Raw genomic sequence first — 20,322 nt, 5'->3', positions numbered from 1 at the left:
GCACACGTAGTAAAAATTTTAGTGAACTCTTTTTGTAAAATACTTATGTATGTAAATATTCTTTTTATCCCTTGAGTGACATTTTATTGTTTAAAAGTACTTACTTTTCCTTTTCCCCTTAGCATTACCTTAAGCAAAGACACTGTTCTTTGGCCTTAAATGACCCAGTGAATTTACAGTACACAATTAATTGCAACACTGGCAAGTCTGGCACCCTATGTTGTTAAGGGTAGTAGGGACTGTGGTGATTTTATAATCAATTCACTTTAAAACCCAGCAAATAGTAGCATACAAGGACATTTTACAGCTGCTTTCCCCAGCTAAATCTCACCACTGAGACTTGATTCCAAGAAAAATAACAAGTCAGGCTTGGTTAGCAGTGCTGCAGCTTGGAATACGAGTCTTGACAAGGGAAAAAATAATTTTTACTGGACTAGGTTTTCATAAGCTGGGGCAAAGAGTTAATCTCTCCAATGGCAAAATAAAGCTGTCAGACAGCTTTTCCTAAGTTGCCATTGGACACCAATATGACAATTCTCCCTCCTGATCTTTTTTATAGATTGCTAATTCTGAAAGAAAAGTCATCTTTGCCTACATTTTTGTGGATCAAGGCAGTGAAATTTTAAGAAGCAGTTTTGATACTAGAACAAAAATAGACTGCTACTCAATAACAAGGAGTACCCCTGTTGCCTTACTGAAAAGATGCTTTAAACAAATGTCTAGTATCTAGGATAAGATTCTGTATTTGCTGCTTTATATTTTGAAATTGATATATACATATATGAAATATGTTCTCTGAAAAATTAGTAGGCAAATGTACAGGCACATGAGAACGCTTTCATGCACAGAAGAACATGGCAGTGGCCATCAGCATGAGGCATGAGTGCCAGCAAGCAGGCAGTAATTTCATTTCTCAAGCACTTGAATAGATTCCCTTCTCTGTCTTTACTGGACATAGATGAGAAAATTTAGGCTCTTTTCAGTTAGGCCTGTCTATGTACCAAAACATAACTGAAGCCTAAGAAGTATGGTGAGGACTGATCGCAGGAGTCTTCTCTTCCATGATATGTGGGAGAGCCAGGGCTCCTGGCTGGGCATCTAAATGTCTGATTCTAGTTCCTGATACCATGGAAGTTCTTCTAGTTTGGGTTATGGAGATGCCTTGCCTCCATTGCAAAATGCACTGCTTTAGGGCTGTGGCGGAAAAGGACAGCAATTGATTCCTAGGTGCTCTTAAGAAAACAGTGAATAGGGTGTGATATTGAGATTTTGCTATATTTATTTTAGTATTATTATTATTTTTTATTGAGATTGAGACTTTATTGACATTTCGGACAAAAAAACGTAGGCCCCACTGTATGTTGCAAATACAGCTGGTCAATAGTTCTCAAAAACCCCCTACTTAATTGAAAATGTTCTTTTGAATATTTCAAGGTAAAATCATCAGCAATATTTTGTATGCTTTTCAAAAGTATTTTCCAATATTTATCTTCATTTTCTATTAAAATCTTAACAATATTTTTCATTTATAGATTATTTTTGAAGTAAGACATAATTCTGAATATCTTAAAAAGGAAAAAAAACCCACCTCCTTCTAAATGTTGTTGCATTAAAATGCCTTGGCCATGAATTTAGACACCAAATCATATCAATTCTTATATTAACAAGCAGGCTGAGGAATCACATATTTCTGTTTCTGAGCAGACTTTAAATCTTAAATTTTCACACAGTTTACACAGCTTTTGCAAATAAATAGTACTGTCAAACAGACCAACCGCCTCAGTGAGCTTATAAAGAAAACGAATGTTCCAGGCTAGTCATAGTAAAAGTAAAAAGAAAAAAAAAAGAATTTATTGGATACTAGCACCATGAAAAAAGAACTAAAACAGACACAAGTACCTACAGAATGAAAGTTATCATAAATAACAAAGTAAAAGTTTCAGGTCATACTTCCATTAAACTCACAAGCAGCTATAAATTAGGTAGTCCTAGTTTTCTGAAGTGACCAAGGATTCTTTTTCGTTGTTTTCCTTTTGTTGGTTTGGTTTTGAATCTCTGTTTTCTGCCCCAAGTTTCCAATGTGCTCAAATGCCCCATTTGTGTTGCTGTGAGGGTTTAACTAATCTAACTCCTAATCATTAGTAGAATGATGACCACTGATGCAACCTCTTTTTGTACATAATAAGCACTCCTTATACCTTTCCTAGTTGGTTGCAAAGAAAAATGATTTATCAGTTAACAAAATGATAATAACAACATAAGAATTTACTTCAATTAAAAATGTCATATTAAATTCATGTGTATATATTGTACAATGCAATAGAGGGCAAGAAGTATTACTGAAAAAAATGGAAAATCAAGAAAATACTAACTAAAAGAAAAACAATCTCAATACTATCACATATAGATATATATGAATTGTCATTTTATCTTAGAAGGTTCACTTGAGTCACTTTCTGCACAGGTATTTTCATTGAAATCTGGAAATGTGACCTGCCAGCCAGTCTCTTCTCTCAGCTCTGTTCTCTCAGTTTCAAATAATTCGGACTTCTGGGTGATCACTTAAACTGACACAGCTTGCTCACAGTCTGCCTGGCATACAAGCAGGAGCAGAATCTGCCCTGAGCATCTTCAGTTAGGAGTTTCTGCTGTTGCCATGAAACTCCTCAGCAGCTGCACGTTCAGTCTAGGCGTGCGCTTCCAAGACATGAGGCTGGGGCAGCAAACCTGTGAATCAGCTTCATATTCGTCCTAGGTATATACATAATAATAAAGATGAGAAAAATCAAATCAGCACAAAATAAACTAAGTCAGCAAAGTCTGCCCAGCTTTGACACCCTTGACTTTAATAATCCTAAATTGGAACATGTGGATGTACTTACTGCATGAGTGACATCAAACCACATTTGCTTATTTTTTCCAAATACTAAGTCTTCAAAAGCTGAGATAAATGGCTCACAGTGTTCATAAAAATGATTTGACCTGAGTGGAATAGATACTGCTGATGGTGTAAGGAAAAAAGATGGCGATAAGAAGCAAGGTGAAAGCCATGAAGCGCGCAGCCATATTAGCGTGCTGAACTTTTCAAACAGTGACAAAATTGTTCTTTCAGTGACTGTTTCTTCAATGCAATATCAGATAGAATTCCTGCACAGGCTCTAATGAACCATGACCTAAAATCATGTTACCCTTGTGTGAGGCTAAAGGTACCGTATGTTATAGTGTAGCTTAATGCAACATGCACATGTAAAGAATATACTTCATTCAAAACCAGAAGAATTATACCTGCCTTTCCACATGTGCAGACTGACTTGTTTTGAAGCTTTGTCTTTAATTTCATCATCTTATATTATCCCTGGGAAATAGCTTTCATTTCTACCTATGATTAATTTAGGTTTCCAAAATTGTAATACATTTTTGAAAGCTATCTTTGGGCCTATTCTGCCGATAACAAGAACTGGGCAGTTAATTCAACCTGTGCTGTTTAATCTGTTCCATTAACAAAGAATTGGATAAGTGAACAAAAGAATCTTTTCTGAAAATAATAACAATTATACACATAGTGTGATTGTTGTTGACATCCCTTAGTATTCATCAGGGATTTTGCAATATTAATGGATAACTGGAATGGTCCCATTTGGAACAGAAAAAAAAGTTCAATTCAAAGCTATCCAGTCCAGTAAATTAACACCTCATTTCTTGCAGGGGAACAGCTAAATGTAGTCCTTAAAGTTAGGCAGGGTCCCCAATGAGCAATTTTCACCAGTCTTGGTTTTCAGAGGTTCTGAGTTTCAGTTTGAAAGTGTTCCTAGTCTTTCTGTATAAACCATTCCCTTTAATTTTAAGGACCAGATAGAGGTCAGGAGAATTTCCTGACAGGCAGAAGCAGAATAATCCTTATCCAGAGCAAGTCGTAGCTTGCTTTGATTCACCACAAGAGGCTGCAGATGCAGATAGAATATACAGGTTCAAAAAGGATTAGGCAAATTCATGGGCAGTGGATCTATAAACAGACACTAACAGGAATAGGCAGAAATATACCCTCTAGCATCCTTATCGCAGTGAGGATGCTGAGGGAGTGCCACAAGTAATAGCCAAACTCAGATCTTTTCTCTAAATATTGCCTCCCATTGCCCCTGTCAGGCACACAACTCTGGGTGAGACAGGCCATGTTCTTAGCAGTGCTGCCAATATTAATTTCTCTTGCTATTTTTCCCAAAATAAAGTGCTAGGAATGGGAAAGAGCTGGGACAGAGAACCAAGGTAAGAGCCTTGGATAGTCACCACATTTGCTCCTTTGTTTCCAGAAGTTGGAAAAGGTGCATAAGAGTAATTGCTGGAGTGGACAACAGCTTCCTCCCTTTCAGCAGAAGAAACACACTTCCAGTCTTCTTTTGATAGCCATGGGAGCCAGCCAGGTTTGCAGATCCTTGTTGCAAGAAGTGCTGTCTTTTAATGAAGGAACAATGAAGAGAGCGGAGGAAAATTTGCTACAGGGAGGAAATGATAAATGAAAGAGAAGCATTTAGCTTCTGCAGGTAGTTCACAAATAAGAAATACAGTCATCAGCCCTCTGAGGGCTGTATTGTGAATGGAGCCTACTGAATGCAGAGTGCCATGGAGCATCTGTCCACTTTATTCAGTTCCCTACTCAGTTCTTTTGGTATTGCGGCTTCAGTTACTGGTACTGAACAGCTTTGAAATAACAGCACTAAAATGTTGAAAGTAACGCCATTGTAATTAATCAGTTGCATTGAAAAATAATAAAACCAATTGGTTTTATTAAATGCTCAGTAGAATATAAAGTGTACTTTCAAATTTCTACATTTTGAGACTGTTCAGCTATGTTAGAAATAAATATATTATTGACTGTTAAGAGTTCAGTTCATACTACATTAACTTTGGTTGGTTATGTTTTTATATTAAATGAAATGGTTCACACAAAGATACATTTATGAGATGAAAAAGGCATCACTTTTTTATGACACTCAAACATCTGTGAGAATACAAAAAAGTTCCTTTCGTCCTTTATTTTTTTCTGAATATTCTGTAGAGGGGGAGCACTTCTTGATAGAAAACACTGATCATCAGATTCTTTACATACTTTGATTTAATAACTGCAAACCTGGGCTAACATTGCACATGGATTTAAATAAGAACTCATATTTTGCATTAATTTTAACCAAAGTCCAGCACTGCAAAGCCATTGCAACCAGTTAACTGTATTGCATGTAACTGTTAAAGGGGTTTTGTGTGTGTGAGAAAGAGAGAGAGATCTGAATCACTAAAAATACGGTTTGAAACTGATGTTCCAGCCATACTCCTATGTCCACATGCCCCATTAAAATAAGATCAGCCATTTTGCCCTTAGAAGGCTGTTCTCACACCACAGCTGTTAACTTTGTCAGTAAGTTTAATGGACGTCCTAAAAGCTGGATACCTTTGTCTATTTTCTTGGTATCCACATCTTACACTGATACCATCATTATTTTTCTGCTAAGTGACTGAGTATTAAGCACACAACACCTTGCAAGTGGCTTCTGTTAAAAAAGGGAAATGGAGAGGCATCCTGGTCATAACTCAGTACACATAAACTTAAACACTTCTTACAGCAGCTCTCGAAGGAGAGCTGTTTTGCGCCCAAAGAGCAGTTCTGCATCAAGACTTGATTCTAATCAAAATCCCAAGGCAAGCAGAGAGTATCTCTCCTGCTCCTCCTTCTCGTGATGCTATTTGTCCACAAAAGTCTGGGGGAAAAAAGCAGTCAATAAATGACAACAACAAAAAAGCTATCCCATGACTCAAAATTTGTTCCTGTGGTAGGAAAAGTTAACTTCACAAACAGAAGAAATACCTTCTAGTATTACTTGTCATCACAATACCCTTGACAACTTATATGTATAACTTCTTCCCTCCACTTCTTTTTGTCCTTAAACTGAATTTATATACTTCGAATGCCATAAGATCAATAGTATTGATATTTTAGCAAAATAATCATGTATGATAAAATAGAATTACATCCATTAATGATCAGTCTTCATGTTGGAGTGCACCACTACTTCTACTTGGATCAGCCCTTTCCAACAGCTTCCAAAGCGGGGGGGGAAGCAAAGGACTCTGAAGCAGGAGGATTCACATCCTCAAAAGAAGACTACAGAGGTATAAAAGAGGGTGAAGTGTGAGAGGGGAAATGATCCTATTTCTAAATATTTTTTTACCTGCGTGATACATCCTTCTCCCTTCTAGCCTTTCTTTTCTATTGTTCTTTTAGTCTCTCCACTGCAGGGTTTTACTATTTGTTATGCCCAGTCATATTGGTGTCTGCAATCTATCTGCATAGCATTGCTGTTATGGAGCTTATGAACTCTAGACAAAATACTGCTCATCATTTTATTGGCTGACATGAAGCAGGAAGGCCACAAATGGCTCTTCTCATTTGGCTAGCGCAGACCAAATGGGACACAACTGTGTCTCCCCACCTTTTTGTTTTATTAACCACAGACTATCAAGGAGCTCCAGAACCTCTTGTATGGCCACTGTGATGCAGGATGATCTGGTGTGAGGCTCATCCTATTCCAGTGCATGGGGTTATGTTCTAAGTCTGCCCCACTGCATGGTAGACAGCTAATGAGAGCTGTCTACTAAGAAACCCTCTGTTGCAAGCCCTAGCACAATATGCTGGGCCATTCCAGGCTGTCGGTCGTCTCCGCGAGGGCAGTGCTGGAATTACTTGTTGTGGGGATGGCTAGCAGAATATGTGCTGAATGCAAACCCCCTAAAATCATATGTTCCCTTCGTGACCTTTCTGGCAATTTAATCATGCATGTTAGTATCTTCCTAAATTCATTTGTGTTCCTAAGCCTGTGGGTAGGTCTTTTCTTCAGAATGAAGCAGCATGCATCCAAACAGGGCCAGATCTCTAGCTAGTGCACACTGAAAAGAACAGATGTGAAAAACAGCTCTGTCTACACTAGAATACATTCTGGATTTAAAACCGTATGCCATTTGTCATTTAAATGAGTTAAAACATGCCTTGTTTGTGTCTGTCATAGTGGCCTGTGACACCCATTGCTGTAGTCTGTAATTCTGCTATCACTTCCATATTCTTCATCATTTCTACCTGTTTCTGAATTTCTAATTCTCTTTTTTGAAAATGCTAAGTAATTAATTTTCTTCTGGTGCCTTAATTAACAGTGTTGCTTCCCAATGAAGTGCTTGCTGACTGAATCGTGCAATCCTTTGCTTGACAGGAAGGGCGTAAACAAAGAGAATTTTGACTAACAGTCAAAACTACAGCATTTCTACTACAGCATAAAAAATAACTTCAAAGACGAAAGAAAAAAAAATAAAATAGGAGCTTCAAATGTCATTAATGCTGTAGTTGGATCCTGTATCAATAAAAGTGATTCTGTCATTCACTGTGGAAAGATAACATTTATCCTTACATGCTTATTAAATAATCTTTTGGAAGCCAGGGCTATGTACTCTCATCTGATAGATTGTATTGCAGGTTGGAAATGCTGCTGCAGCATTCACATGGCACACTCTTTTAACTCGCAGCACTTAGTTCCATGATAATCGAGTCACAGAAGCTAAAATGACCAATTTAGAGTCTAGAATTGGGTCACACTATTACCATACCCATTGCATTAGCATTAGAGCTGAATGGTCATACTGTGCAGCATAGTAACATCTAATAAAAACCTACAGCTGCCATGAATTCTTCACATTGTATTTTCAATAGTGTTATTTTATATGATGTTTAACATTTCAAAAGCAATGAACAAAGCAAGTGTTGTCAGAGAGCTGTGTCTTTTGGGGTTTTGGTGGTTTTCTAACATGTGTGCAGATATTTGGTTATTCTCTCCATCTCTGGAATTTAATTTTTTTTGGAGTTCTGTGTGAATTACTTTCAACATATGTCTGGGATAAGTAGATTTATGGTCTAGATGATCAAATCTAATTGTGAAATGACTATTTGGGATTATGGATGTAGTTTTTTGAGATGTATAAGTGAGATGCACAACCAGAAAATTATGAAAAGTAGAATAACTGTTATGTAGGGTTTTACTTGTAAAATTTAGTAATAAGTGAATTCCATGCAAATAGCTTCATTTGATTTGATGAGAAAATACCAGCAGCAGATTAGATGAGGGGAAAAAGACATTTTAAAGAAACATGTTTATAGGCTGAGTTCAATCATGTTTTCTAAATGTGAAAAATCACTGAGAAAGTACATTGAGATTGATTGAGTTATTCACATGGGCTTGAAGTTAAGCTCATATTTAAGTCTTGCTGAACTGGAAGAATACAAAGAAAATTTTCAGTAAGGGCATTTTTTCAAATTAGAGAGGGTCTTTATTTATTTATTTATTTACACATACAAGGCTTAGTTAGTCTAAAAGCATTAGAAATAAACTTAGAGCAGTATATGAAAATATCAAGTTACAGACCCAATGCCAAGAAATATGATTATATCAAAGTTCAAATCACCTTTGCACAAGTATTAAATACAAAAAAACCCCACCAAACCATTTTTAAAAAATGGTTAAGATTCTTTTGGATTTTGATAATATCTCTTTACGCTTTGCTTTGTACCAGCTGGAGAGAGCATGACAAACATGTTTTTTTTCCAGTGAAGACAAATTAATTTCCAATTAGAAGCTGTTATTTAAAAAAAAAAAAAAAAAAGGAGAAAATGAATCCATCTTTCTGTGCGGCATCTGTGGTCAAATATTGAATATTCCATCTGATAGCTTATTATATGAATTTGAAATTAATTGGAAATAATTACAGAACCTTTCCACGTATTTTCATTATATAAACTGAGAACAGTTAAAAAGCTAAGCAAAGAGCATACAAGATAAAAAATATTTAATTAATTTCAATCATTACAAATTGCATGAATACAGAAAAAAAAAGTGTTTTGTTTACCTGGCAAGGTCCTTTGAATTGCTCAATAATAATGAATGCATTTGTTTGCCAGAAATGTGAGATGGCTGTCCAGTTATGTGTTGTTAACATCTGCATATTAAACATCTGAGCCCAATTAATGCATTATGGAGCTCTACCTCTTTGATGCATCATAACCTTGCATTTTCATTCCTTGCAGAAGGGAATCCATATACCTGGTGGGTTGGAAAAGCCAATGAGAAGCACTACTATTGGGGTGGATCAGGACCTGGCATTCAAAAATGTGCCTGCGGCATTGAGCGCAACTGTACTGATCCCAAGTACTACTGCAACTGTGATGCTGATTATAAGCAATGGTGAGTGGTTTACAAGAAGGCAGAGTGAGAATGACCAGAATCTATTAACTTTTACAACACTGCCATTATTTTGAATGTCTTCTGTTTATGTATTTCCTTTCTTACCGAGGAACAAAGGCAAAAATACTGTATTTGTGATCCCTCCTGCAAACTATCTACCCATCTCTTCATTTCCATTTTATTCATGGTGTTTGTGACTGCCAAATATAAGGAGTATATTTATGTTTTCAAGTCAACTGAGCTATAGAAAAGAATTCTAAAATTGCAAAGTCAGGTCCTAATAGGAAAGGCCAGCATTTTGGCTGCCCATGCAACTTTGTCTCCATCATATTCAGTTATATTACAATACAGTATTTTTCTCTGGAACTTTATTTTTTTTCCCTGAATTTCTCCTTTTTGGAGTACTATTGCTGCATTTGCCTATAAAATGTGAGATACGAGTTGAAATCCCTCATCTAGTGACTCCAACCCTCATTATCTATCTTTCATGAGAAAAATGTGTTAAGGACTAGACTTAAAGTGTATTATGGAATGAGGCTCTGTATTTCAGAGGAGGTTTTTGCACTTTGCATGAGATAATTAAATATTCATTGGCCTGTTGGTTGAGAATATAAACCTATAGCCCGTTTGGGATGAGGCAGTGAGAACTTGTTCTAGTTTCTTCTCTAATAAATAGTTATTGATTCATCCCAGGTGGAACAATTTTAACAGAGGGACTGAGGAAGTCCTAGCCCAGAGTATTTTACAGCCTGGTAACAGGGGCAGTCTGCTGTGAGGTAATTGATGTGGGTTTAAATCCCTTCAGGCAGAAAAGAGAATTAAACCTGCATCTCTGATATTCCCCATAAACACTCTAGTGATGAACCTACTGTGTGAAGCTCATCATCATTTTGTGTGAGACCCTCTCTGTGCTCTTAGAATGATTCATTTGTAAGCTTTAACTGTTTGTATCTTTTTTGGCATGACAGGCAGCAGTGTATTTTACATGGTATGCAATGTTCAGTGACCAGTTGCAACCATACTTTTATGAACACTTTTCCCATTAATAGCAACCTGTTGGTAATTGAATCAATACTGACTCATAAACCATTTTGTGTTAATTGAGAAATTCATACAGCTATTAATGAATATAGAGCTACAGAACTCTAATGATATGTCAGGGATTTAAAAAAAGAGTAGGGAGAATCACAGAATAGTTGAGGTTGGAAGGGACCTCAGAGTTTATCTAGTCCAAACCCCCTGCTAAAGCAGGGCCACCTAGAGACAATTGCCCAGGACCATGTCTAGACAGCTTCTGAGTATCTTCAAGGATGGAGACTCAACAGCTTCCCTGGGCAACCTGTGCCAGTGCTTGGTCACCCTCATAGTAAAGAACTGTTTCCTGATGTTCAGAGGGAACCTCCTCTGTTTCAGTTTGTGCCCATTGCCTCTGGTCCTGTCACTGGCCACCACTGAAGAGGGTCCCCCTTTGCACCCTCCCTTCAGGTATTTATAGACATTGATGAGATCCCCCTTGAGCCTTCTCTTCTCTAGGCTGAACAGTCCCAGCTTTCTCAGCTTCTCTTCACAGGAGAGATGCTCCAGTCCCTTCACCATCTTAGTGGCCCTTTGCTGGACTCTCTCCAGTAATTCCATATCTCTCTTGTACTGGGAAGCCCAGAACTGGACACAGGACTCCAGGTGTGGCCTCATCAGTGCTGAGTACAGGGCAAGGATCACCTCCCTCAACCTGCTGGCGATACTTTGCCTAAGGCAGCCCAGGATACAATTAGCTTTCTTGGCCACAAGGGCACATTGCTTGCTTAGGTTCAACTTGGCATCCACTAGGACCCTCAGGGCCTTTTCTGACAAGTTGCTCCTCAGCTGGGTGGCTCCCAGCATATACTGTTGCATGGGATTGTTTTTCCCAAGGTGTACGACTTTACACTTTTCCCTGTTGAACTTCATGATATTTCTGTGAGCCCATTTCTCCAGCTTGTCAAGGTCCCTCTGGATGGCAGCATGATCTTGTGGCATATCAGCCCCTCCTCCCGGTTTGGTGTCATCTGCAAATATGAAAAACAGAAAAATTAGAGCAATAAAGGAAATTTTCCAGGCCCTGCAAAAATGATAGATTAGGATATGGGAAATCAAACATTGCTACAGACATTGCCACCCTAAGCTTTGACATTGTTAGGATAGTATGCTGTTAGCGATAATATGGGGTGAACTATAGAACACCACAGAGATAGAGAAGTCACTATTAGAGACAGAGGAATCAGACATGGTGCCAAACTTCAGAGCTAGAACTATATAGAGAGTGAAGAATATAAAGTCAGAAGACTCTGACTCAAACATAGGCACTAGAGCACTATGGCAGGAGGGAAGTAGGTTTGGTTCTGTGACAAAATGGTAAAGATAAAAGGAAGGTATTGTAATAATAATTACAATAATGGCAGAATTAGGAGCACTTACAGTTTTCATTGCTTGAAGCACTGGCTGAATATCCATGAATGGTCTCTGTACCATATGTAGACTGTTTTCTTTTACACTGAGGGAAATGCATGGGGGAAATAGCATTGACTTTGGTCTCTTCTTGTGGCTTCTCTAAGAGTCACAGATGATAATTTAATAAGCAGCATTCACTCAATAATCTTTTTCTGTAACTTCTACGCCCCCTATATACACTGAGATTATATGGAATCTACTAATATATAGATTAATATAATTATTAGATTTTTTAAAAATCTAAAATAAGATTACTATTATAATAGATATACAACTGTTTACTCAGAACTTCAAACAAGAAGATGTTTATACAGCATTTCTTTGGATATGTATCAGGGGTTTTTCTTCAGGAAAACTACAGTATATTACAGGACAATTTATGAAAAACAGTTATGCAACTAGATATTATATTTTAATCTGTGGTATGTGTAAATCACAAGAAGAAATGAAAGCCTCATTATAGTCTTTAAGGACATTTTGTTCAAGTTTCATTTTTGCAGTTTAGTTTTGGCAGAATCTAGCCCATTCCAAATCATACCTTTTGGGTTTTGGAATTATTTTATGGAGTCCTAGTTAGGAGTTTTCTCTAGCCAGGTTGATCAATACCTAAAAAGCAAGTGAGCTCCAGAGGTGAGGAGACGTCACTGACTTCAGTTATCAGGGGCAGAATGTTATCTAGGGCCTCCAGCATGTCTGTGCTCAACTCTGGTGACAGCAAAACAACTCCTGGTTTGGACCACAGTATCTATAACAGGACTTTTGGAGAATTGCCATGAGTGGGTAGATTCAGCCAGTGGTAGCAATGGGAGCCCGGAAAGGGCAGAGGCCATTGAGCGGCTCAGAGGGGCATCCAGTTGCTGTGAAAGCATGCATCCATCACATCCATTCAAACCTTGCTTTTGCATATATACAACTTCACATTTTCCAACTATTACATAAACTGTAGTATATTTTCTTGTCCTTAGAGGCAAAAAAGTGTTAGGTTAGGAATATTGGGAGCATTACTTCGGTACAGAGGGGACCACAATGCAAGGATCCTCAAGCAAGGACTGACTGAGATAACTCCAGAACTAAAATCTGGGCATCATGACATAGACACTTGTAAGCTTTTGTAATAGAGTTACACAGGTATTCCAGCACAGTGTGGAAATTACTGTTAGTACAGGGATCGTTGCAGCTTATGATGAGCAGGCAGGTCTCAGCTCATAGACAAAACAGCTTGCCACAGCTGTCACCCTAGCTCATAAGCACAACTTATTTTAGAAAAACTTACAGTCCCCTAAACCAGAAGCGCTGAGTAAATGCCAAACTGGGGCTGAGAGGCCAGGTGGGACTTCTGCAGTAATTGTACATCTTGGCCATAGCTGGGATCACTGCATTTGATCATGGTATGCCCACAGTGGTTTTCTGCTCCTGCCCAGACAATACTGAAAAAGTTTATATATGATTATTATTGGGGGGGTGAGGGGGAGGGGAGACACAGTGGGAAGAAGGCAGTAGCCAGAGCAACAACTATATTAGAAAAGGTAAAAAAGTAAAATGGGAAAAGAAGTCTGCTGAGTGGAAATGGTGAGAATGAAAGGTGAAGAAGAAGAGAGACATTCAGCACAGAGATTCAGATTTTGAAATGCAGGGCACTCTTTTAAAGGAGATTGGGGAGCCACTGAAAAGTGGGTCAAGCTGAATCAGAATGATGTAGTGTAAGTAGAATACTGTCTGCAATTTTTATTGTACAAGTTAGAAATTGTGTTAGAAGTGAAGAAAGGAATTGCAGTTTGATGAACGATCTCGCAGCGAAGGCAGGAGAATGCTCCCCTGGAGAACTGGATTCTAACGCTGCCTCTGGAACCACATTCCTGCATGACGCTTGCCAAGTTTCATAAGCCTTTTCTTCACAGAGCAGTCATTAGTATGATCCTAATTTTCTGGGTACCTAACTGGAAACCCAGAGGTCCAGTTTGTGGAGATACCGAACATTCACAGCTGCAACTGGAATAAGTGATCACTCTGAATGTATCTAATGCTGTCCTCCAAAACAACAACAAAAAACCCAAACAAACAAACAAACAAACAAAACAACAACAACAAAAAGCCTGTAGGCATCTCAGATTGAGCACTAAAAATATATGTGTGTTTTTAACCTTCACATCTTTCAGCCTTAACAACCAATCTGTAGAATGGAGATGATGCCAGATACTCACCTCATGGAGGTATTGCAAAGATAGGTAGATTTATGAAGCAATCATCTACTGTAGTAATGAGCACTATAGAAAATCCAATGAGAAAATGCAGTCTTTATAGAAAGTTGAAATACACATTAAATATAAAATGGTGTCCACATATTGAAGCATGAGTGTAAATTAGGATAGTGAGCAGTGTTTTACTAAGTGAGTATTATCTGCCTTCTGTACTGAATAATGCTGGAGCCCTCTGGAAAAAATAATAATCAGTGACCAGTCAAGGACGGTATCATGGCAATAGGTACAGGGGACAAATTAAAGCTCTTTAAGCAGCCTGAAATACTTCTTCTTCCTAAATTTTGTGTTTGATTTAATTTTTTTTACCAAGTATATGAGTAATTTTGTGTAAGTACTGAACTAGCTGTGTTAATTATGGACTCAGTTACAAAGTAGTATTTTCCCAGGGACTAGCTTACACCATAGGCTTGATATACCTTAAATCTGGATGGCTTTTCTATTAATGCTTTTTAAAAATTCACTGAGCAACTTTACACCTTGTCTGTTTGAATAAAATAGAAGAGACCATTCTGTAAGTTGTAGAGCTATTTAGCACATGCGTAATGTGTTGATTACAAGGCCTGGATTGTAGATAAGCCAGACAGTAGATATTGACAGGAATATAAGATATGGAATTCAAATTTACGTGTATTTGCACACATCATCTAAAATAGAACCTGATTCTTAAGAGAAGCCTATGTTGTTGCTGCAATGTAAATGTTAAGTAATCATTTTTGTCATGATAAAGAAACAAAAACACAGGTGGGAAGAGCTTCACCCAGAGCAATCCTACCAAAATGAACCTTAGTCCCAAATTATCCATGATTTTGTCCAAAATGAAATTAATGCAGAGATAAGTGAATCAGATTATTAAAAAAAGCTTAGTTTTGCTTGCTAAAAAAGATCATTTATTAAAAAGTGTGTGGTTGATATTCAGATTGCCTCAAGATTGAGAGAATAAACTCTACTGAGGTTGCTGTTATTAGTAGCAAGAAATTCTCTGTGTTGCTGTTTGTTAAAATCTTCTTCAGATGAGTAATTTTAGGCAAAATGTAAGGCTTTTGGAAAAAAAAAAATTATTATTATTATTATTACCATTTATGCAGTTCCTTAAAAAAAGGCTATCATTGTAGAGATAGACTATCAGTACCAATTAAGCAACAAATGTAAAGATCTGCAAAGAAATTTTGGTTCCTACTCTCCTTTGATCCTAACATCAGTTAAACTCCCAGATTGGCTGCAGTTTCTAAACCACAGGCTCCTTACTTTTTGTTATGTAGCAGCCACAATATGTGAGAAGACACAATATAATGCTGTGCATGGATTTACTGGGAAAAGGTGACATATGAAGCTTTTCCCTTTAGCACTTCCTGATGAGGATGCATTTCAGGTTACAAAGTAAGGCACCGACTTCACTGCCAACTATTGATGTGACTGCTAATCTTTCAAGAGCTATTTAGTGGCCCTAAAGATGATCAAAAGGGATTAAGGAGAATTTGAAGATAACAGTGGTTTGGACAAATGGAGGAAATGAGCAATGAAAATAGAAGGAGGAAGCCTCATTTTCTTGTTTATCCTCTTTCACAGTTTGGAAATTAAAGTTTCTTTCTCCAGAGCCTGCAAAATTACTTCATTTTTGTGAGGTGTTTGCCAGAACACTCTGCAGGATACATCGCCCCTTCCCTTCACAACTCTTCTCCTACAATGGGGGTTTCAGAAGAAAGTTTCAGGTCATGGGAAAAGGTGCTTAAACAGGCTCAGATTGATGTGAGTTGTTTGAGTGACAGGAATATTGGTGGACATTGGAATGCCAGCCTGTGGCTGTGGCAATGACAGGTAGGTAATTTGTAACCAGATTTAACAGGATATTAAAGGCTCCCGGAACTATTGGTAAACATCAAGGCTTAAGGGTAGTACATACTAATTCCCAGTGAAATCACTGATATTTCAGTTCCTGACTCCCTTAGGCACTTTTGAAAATCCATCTGTCCTTTGACTTTATGTGCGCTCAGCAACAGAACTGCTGACACAGAGAGAACTGGCTAGTCACATGACACTGGCTTCCCTTATCTTTCATTAGAAGCTGCTAACAATGCCTTTGGATATTTTTTTACCATTACTTTCCCATCTAGGCAGCAACTGGAGTTTCCACAGAGGTATTATGTGATTGGAAGTGACTAGGTTATACATTCTCTGTGATAAAAAAAAAACAAAGAACACCAAAAAACAAACTGAAAACTTATCATTGGTCTACTTGATTACCTTTTACCTACTATTTGAAGCATTATGTAGAGAAATCTTAAAGCAGTAAAAGGGATCAAATATGAATATACCTAAAAGAACTTGAAAGACTATAGAAGTTGCAGTGAGGAACATGCATGACTATAAACTTCCAATATATATATGTAAGAAAAATTTCAAATTTAACCAGACAGATCGAATGCATACAAAAATCAAGTATTTATATAACGTAGCCATATGTTTAAGCAGTACCTAGCAAAACAGACATTTTTGCTAGAATACAGAGGCCTTTATTTAACAAGAAAAAACACTGGTTTGTATTACATGAAACCAGAAAAGAAAAAAAAAAAAGGGAACAGAAAATTATCTAGTAAGATTCGTGAAGTCCTGCTGTTTGGTCTGGCATCTGATAAAGATGATGAACCTCAACTTCCTAGAAATTGAGGAAATTTTGTACAATTAGGCTGCACCACTTTGAAAATTGTAATTCAATATTTTTGCAGAGCCTAAGGGCCATCTTTAAAATGACAGACCAGAAAACACAATTAGTAATTGTGTTCTGTGTTGTAACTTTGTACAGTAATTACATCTGTTCACCATATAAAAGCTGAAATATCAAAAACTTATTTTTTAGTTATGCTTGAGGAATAAACTAGTTTTGTGGGCAAAGGCGGGGAAGCTTAGCTGACAACTTGCATTACTACATAGGGCTGTTTTTCTTGTGCTCTTACACACCCAGACAGCCTTTTGTAGGTTTTTAGGGTTACTCATCAGAGTCCCTCTGTACATTGACATTGGCACCTAGCATTAAGATAATTCCAGTCAATCAAAATTTAGCACTATGACAGTATATAATGGCACAGAATAAAAATCTGCGTGAAGAGGAACACTAAAGACAAAAAGCCAAGCATTCAAACCTTAGGAAATGTTAGATTTAATACAGCTAGTACTACTTTTTTTCTGAATGATTGATAGATTTGAGCTGAAACTTTCAGCAACAGAAAAGCAGATAACCAGAAGCCAGGAAGTTCATTCCTACTAGTTATAGTTTGGCCATTAAAACTACTCTAGTAGGGAAAAGGGTTGACTGGCTGGGTATTAAATAGGCTGCTGCCTGTTCTGCATTTCTCAGCTGTTCTTATCAGCTGTAACTGGTGTGCAATATTGAAACAGAGTTTACATGCTAAAAAATGTGGAATCTTCCGTTTAAGTGAATTCTGTCCTCTTTTTTTATAACCTGTTCTATAGTTTCTTTTATAGAAGATATATATACCTTGTGTTTGTCCTTATGCATTCCTTTTTTTGGTGTTTCTCCCACAAGAGAAGGCTGAATGTTTTTGTTACTGATAAGAACAGATTAAGAGTTTGGGAGATAGAAATGACAAAGTGGAGAGATGAACTCCATCCAGCACTTGGCCATGCTACAGATGTGCTAACTAGTAGCTTTCAAATTCTCCTTTACTGGTGCCTCAGTACCACCATAGGACTCTAGCTGCAGACCAGGGCTCTATTAGACAAGGTTATCTACAAATACGAAAGGACTGTGTTTTTCCTCAGTGTTTATACTATCATAAATATGTACATAAGATTAATGTGAGTGATTTAAAAGTTAATTTGAGAGCATGTGAAGGGCATGGCATCTCTTGCACAATAAGTGTTCAGGCTACTGGTTTTATGTAGACTTTGAAGGACAGTATCTGCTGCCCTGGAGTTATCACTAATGTTTGTGTTGTATTGCTAATGCATGGCCCAGAGCTTGCAGCTCTAGTCCAGGATCCAGGCAAACCCAGGATCACCTAGATTTCTCTTTCTCTTTTAGAGATGTTCCATGCAAGTACTGAGAAGAGTCCTACATATGTAGCTCATGGGACCTGGCAGATTTGCAGCCTGAACTAATACAGGTTGAGGGCATTAGGAGTTTGTGGATTCAATGAATCATGAAACTTGCAAACATTACTCCTGTTTTCTCTCTTTTCGCTTCTGTATTATTTACCTTTGGGACTGGATTGTGGCCTTGGTGGACTGGTATCAAGCTGATATCACTTGACATTTAGCTGTTATCCCACTCACTGACATTAAATAAAACATTTCCCTTAACGCTTGTGGCTCACAGCAGTGACCAAACAGCTGAGGAACCAAGTCTTAGCTTTCTCCTAAACTGAAAACACAAGAAAATATGGACATTGATGTGACATGAAATAACTGTTTGGCAGTCTGCCTTATCTTTGTTAAAATGGCACCTTCTTACTTGGTGTCACATGTTCGGTCTTCTGCACTTATTTTGCAGTTACTATGATTTTCATCCTGCAATATCCAGCATAGTTGAGGATGAGGAAACAGGAATCTGTACTTCTTGATGCATCATCAGCAGAGTCTTTCACCTTGCTGCATAGGTAAAAATGGTTGAGCTCTAGCAACCTGCTGAGGATGAAGATGATTCCCGTTTGACTTCAGGTTCATTCATCCTTCAGTGCTGGCAGTAATGAATGAACTTAAAGGGGAGAGTGATGACAAGATGTTATCCTTGTTTGTTAATTTGTTCTGTAAATCACTGTGAGACAAAAAGTGAGTGTTCATCCTGCTGCCAACCACACTTCTGAGTGTTGCTGTTCAGGTTTCCCTGTGTTCAGCTGACCTCTGTTCCAGCCAGTCACAGACAGCTGGTCTCATCCAGATCTTTTTAAGTTACAGAATCACTCAACAGCGGCACTACTCTCTGGGGTATTCTTGCTATTGTTAGAAACATCCCATCATTTTTGGAGTATTCTAAGAAATTTGTGGATTAGCAGGTGAAAATGCAGATAAATGGAGTTTTTTCTACCATACAGATGATTTAAAATATAATTCCAAGCATCTTTGTATTATTTTTGTTATTAAATGTCATGATTAATGTGAGTGACAAATCAAGTGACCAAGAACAAAAATGTCTGCTATGTCTTGCCTAGAAACGTACAGAATTTTTAGTCTGAATGAAAAGCTTATGGTCTTAACTTTAAAGTAAATGACCTTGCTGTCGCAGATTGTCAGGTAAGGGCAGAGTACACAGAACACTGTGCACTGCAGAACTTTCAGCTGCCAATTATTTTCTCCTCCTCCTTTTATCTGTGTGCTAACTTAAGGAGTAATGACTCTGCCCTCGGTGCAGTGCTGTGAAGACAAAATCACCCCAGTGCTGACCAGCCCAATGTATTTCACTCAGTATCTGACAGTGCTTAGATCTTGAAGAGAGTGCTTTTCTTTTCTTCTTAAATTGTTGGACGCTACTGACTTTTTTTTCTGAATCAGTGCAATCCTACATAGAAGATATCTGAAATCTGTGACAGTGTCTGTTATAGGGTAGATGAAGACTGCAGTGCATGCTTGGCTGTTATTACTATTAGCAGTCATATTTTGGCTGAAACAATCACAAGGGAGTCCATCAAGCTGAAGGTATCAAGCTTCCAGTGTAAACAAAAGATATATCTGTTTTCACTGTTTGTTCTTTGGTGTACCAGGATATATGTATGTATAAGGGGGAGAGAGGAAGTAATCATATGGGAGGAGGACAGAAGGAGAGAGGGTGTTGAGGGGGTGTGGGTGGGTAGGGGGTGGGGGGACAGGAAAGAGAAAGCCCAGAAGCCCTTAAGATACATTTTTTGTATGGAGTCCCAGACTTGATGGGGATATTTTCTTCAGAGCCACTGATCAAAACATCATGTCAGTTCATCACTCAGGTAGTTGCAAAACTTCAGCATTTAGAGGAAGAATAGTCCTTTGTCTTTTTCTCATTTTGCCCAGCAGATTCTTAGCACTGCAAAAGAACCGATAAAGAAAAAGAAAGAAAAAGGCAAGAGTCACCTGCAATATTGCTGTTTGCCTGGGAAATATTTTTATATACATAGTGCATTATTTTACTTTTAAGATGAAGGTTGCTTCACTGTCTATGATAAACACTCAAAGCAATCCAGTAACCTCTCATAAAGTCTGCAAATTGAGTGATAAAGGCAATGGTTCTAACACCAAGAAGAAAGGGAGAAACTGCTTTTTTTATTTTTTTTTCCTGTAGTTAGACTTGTAAAAGAAGTTTAAATTCTATAAATTGTTTTAAT

The 20,322-nt window shown here is 37.7% G+C and overlaps 1 protein-coding gene across 3 annotated transcripts in view; it reads left to right on the top strand.

Annotated features, from left to right (window-relative positions):
* Window positions 1–20,322, top strand: part of CNTNAP2 (contactin associated protein 2) — a 1,232,776-nt gene that overhangs the window by 991,088 nt on the left and 221,366 nt on the right. For all 3 annotated transcript variants that reach the window (XM_069811947.1, XM_069811956.1, XM_069811963.1), the window contains one exon: window positions 9,113–9,269. In XM_069811947.1, the coding sequence (XP_069668048.1) occupies window positions 9,113–9,269 (157 nt within the window). The remainder of the gene's footprint in view (window positions 1–9,112; window positions 9,270–20,322) is intronic.

This window comes from Haliaeetus albicilla, chromosome 2, assembly GCF_947461875.1.
Source record: "Haliaeetus albicilla chromosome 2, bHalAlb1.1, whole genome shotgun sequence".
In the NCBI taxonomy this organism is placed as follows: domain Eukaryota; kingdom Metazoa; phylum Chordata; class Aves; order Accipitriformes; family Accipitridae; genus Haliaeetus; species Haliaeetus albicilla.
This window is presented reverse-complemented; position numbering and strand designations above follow the sequence as displayed.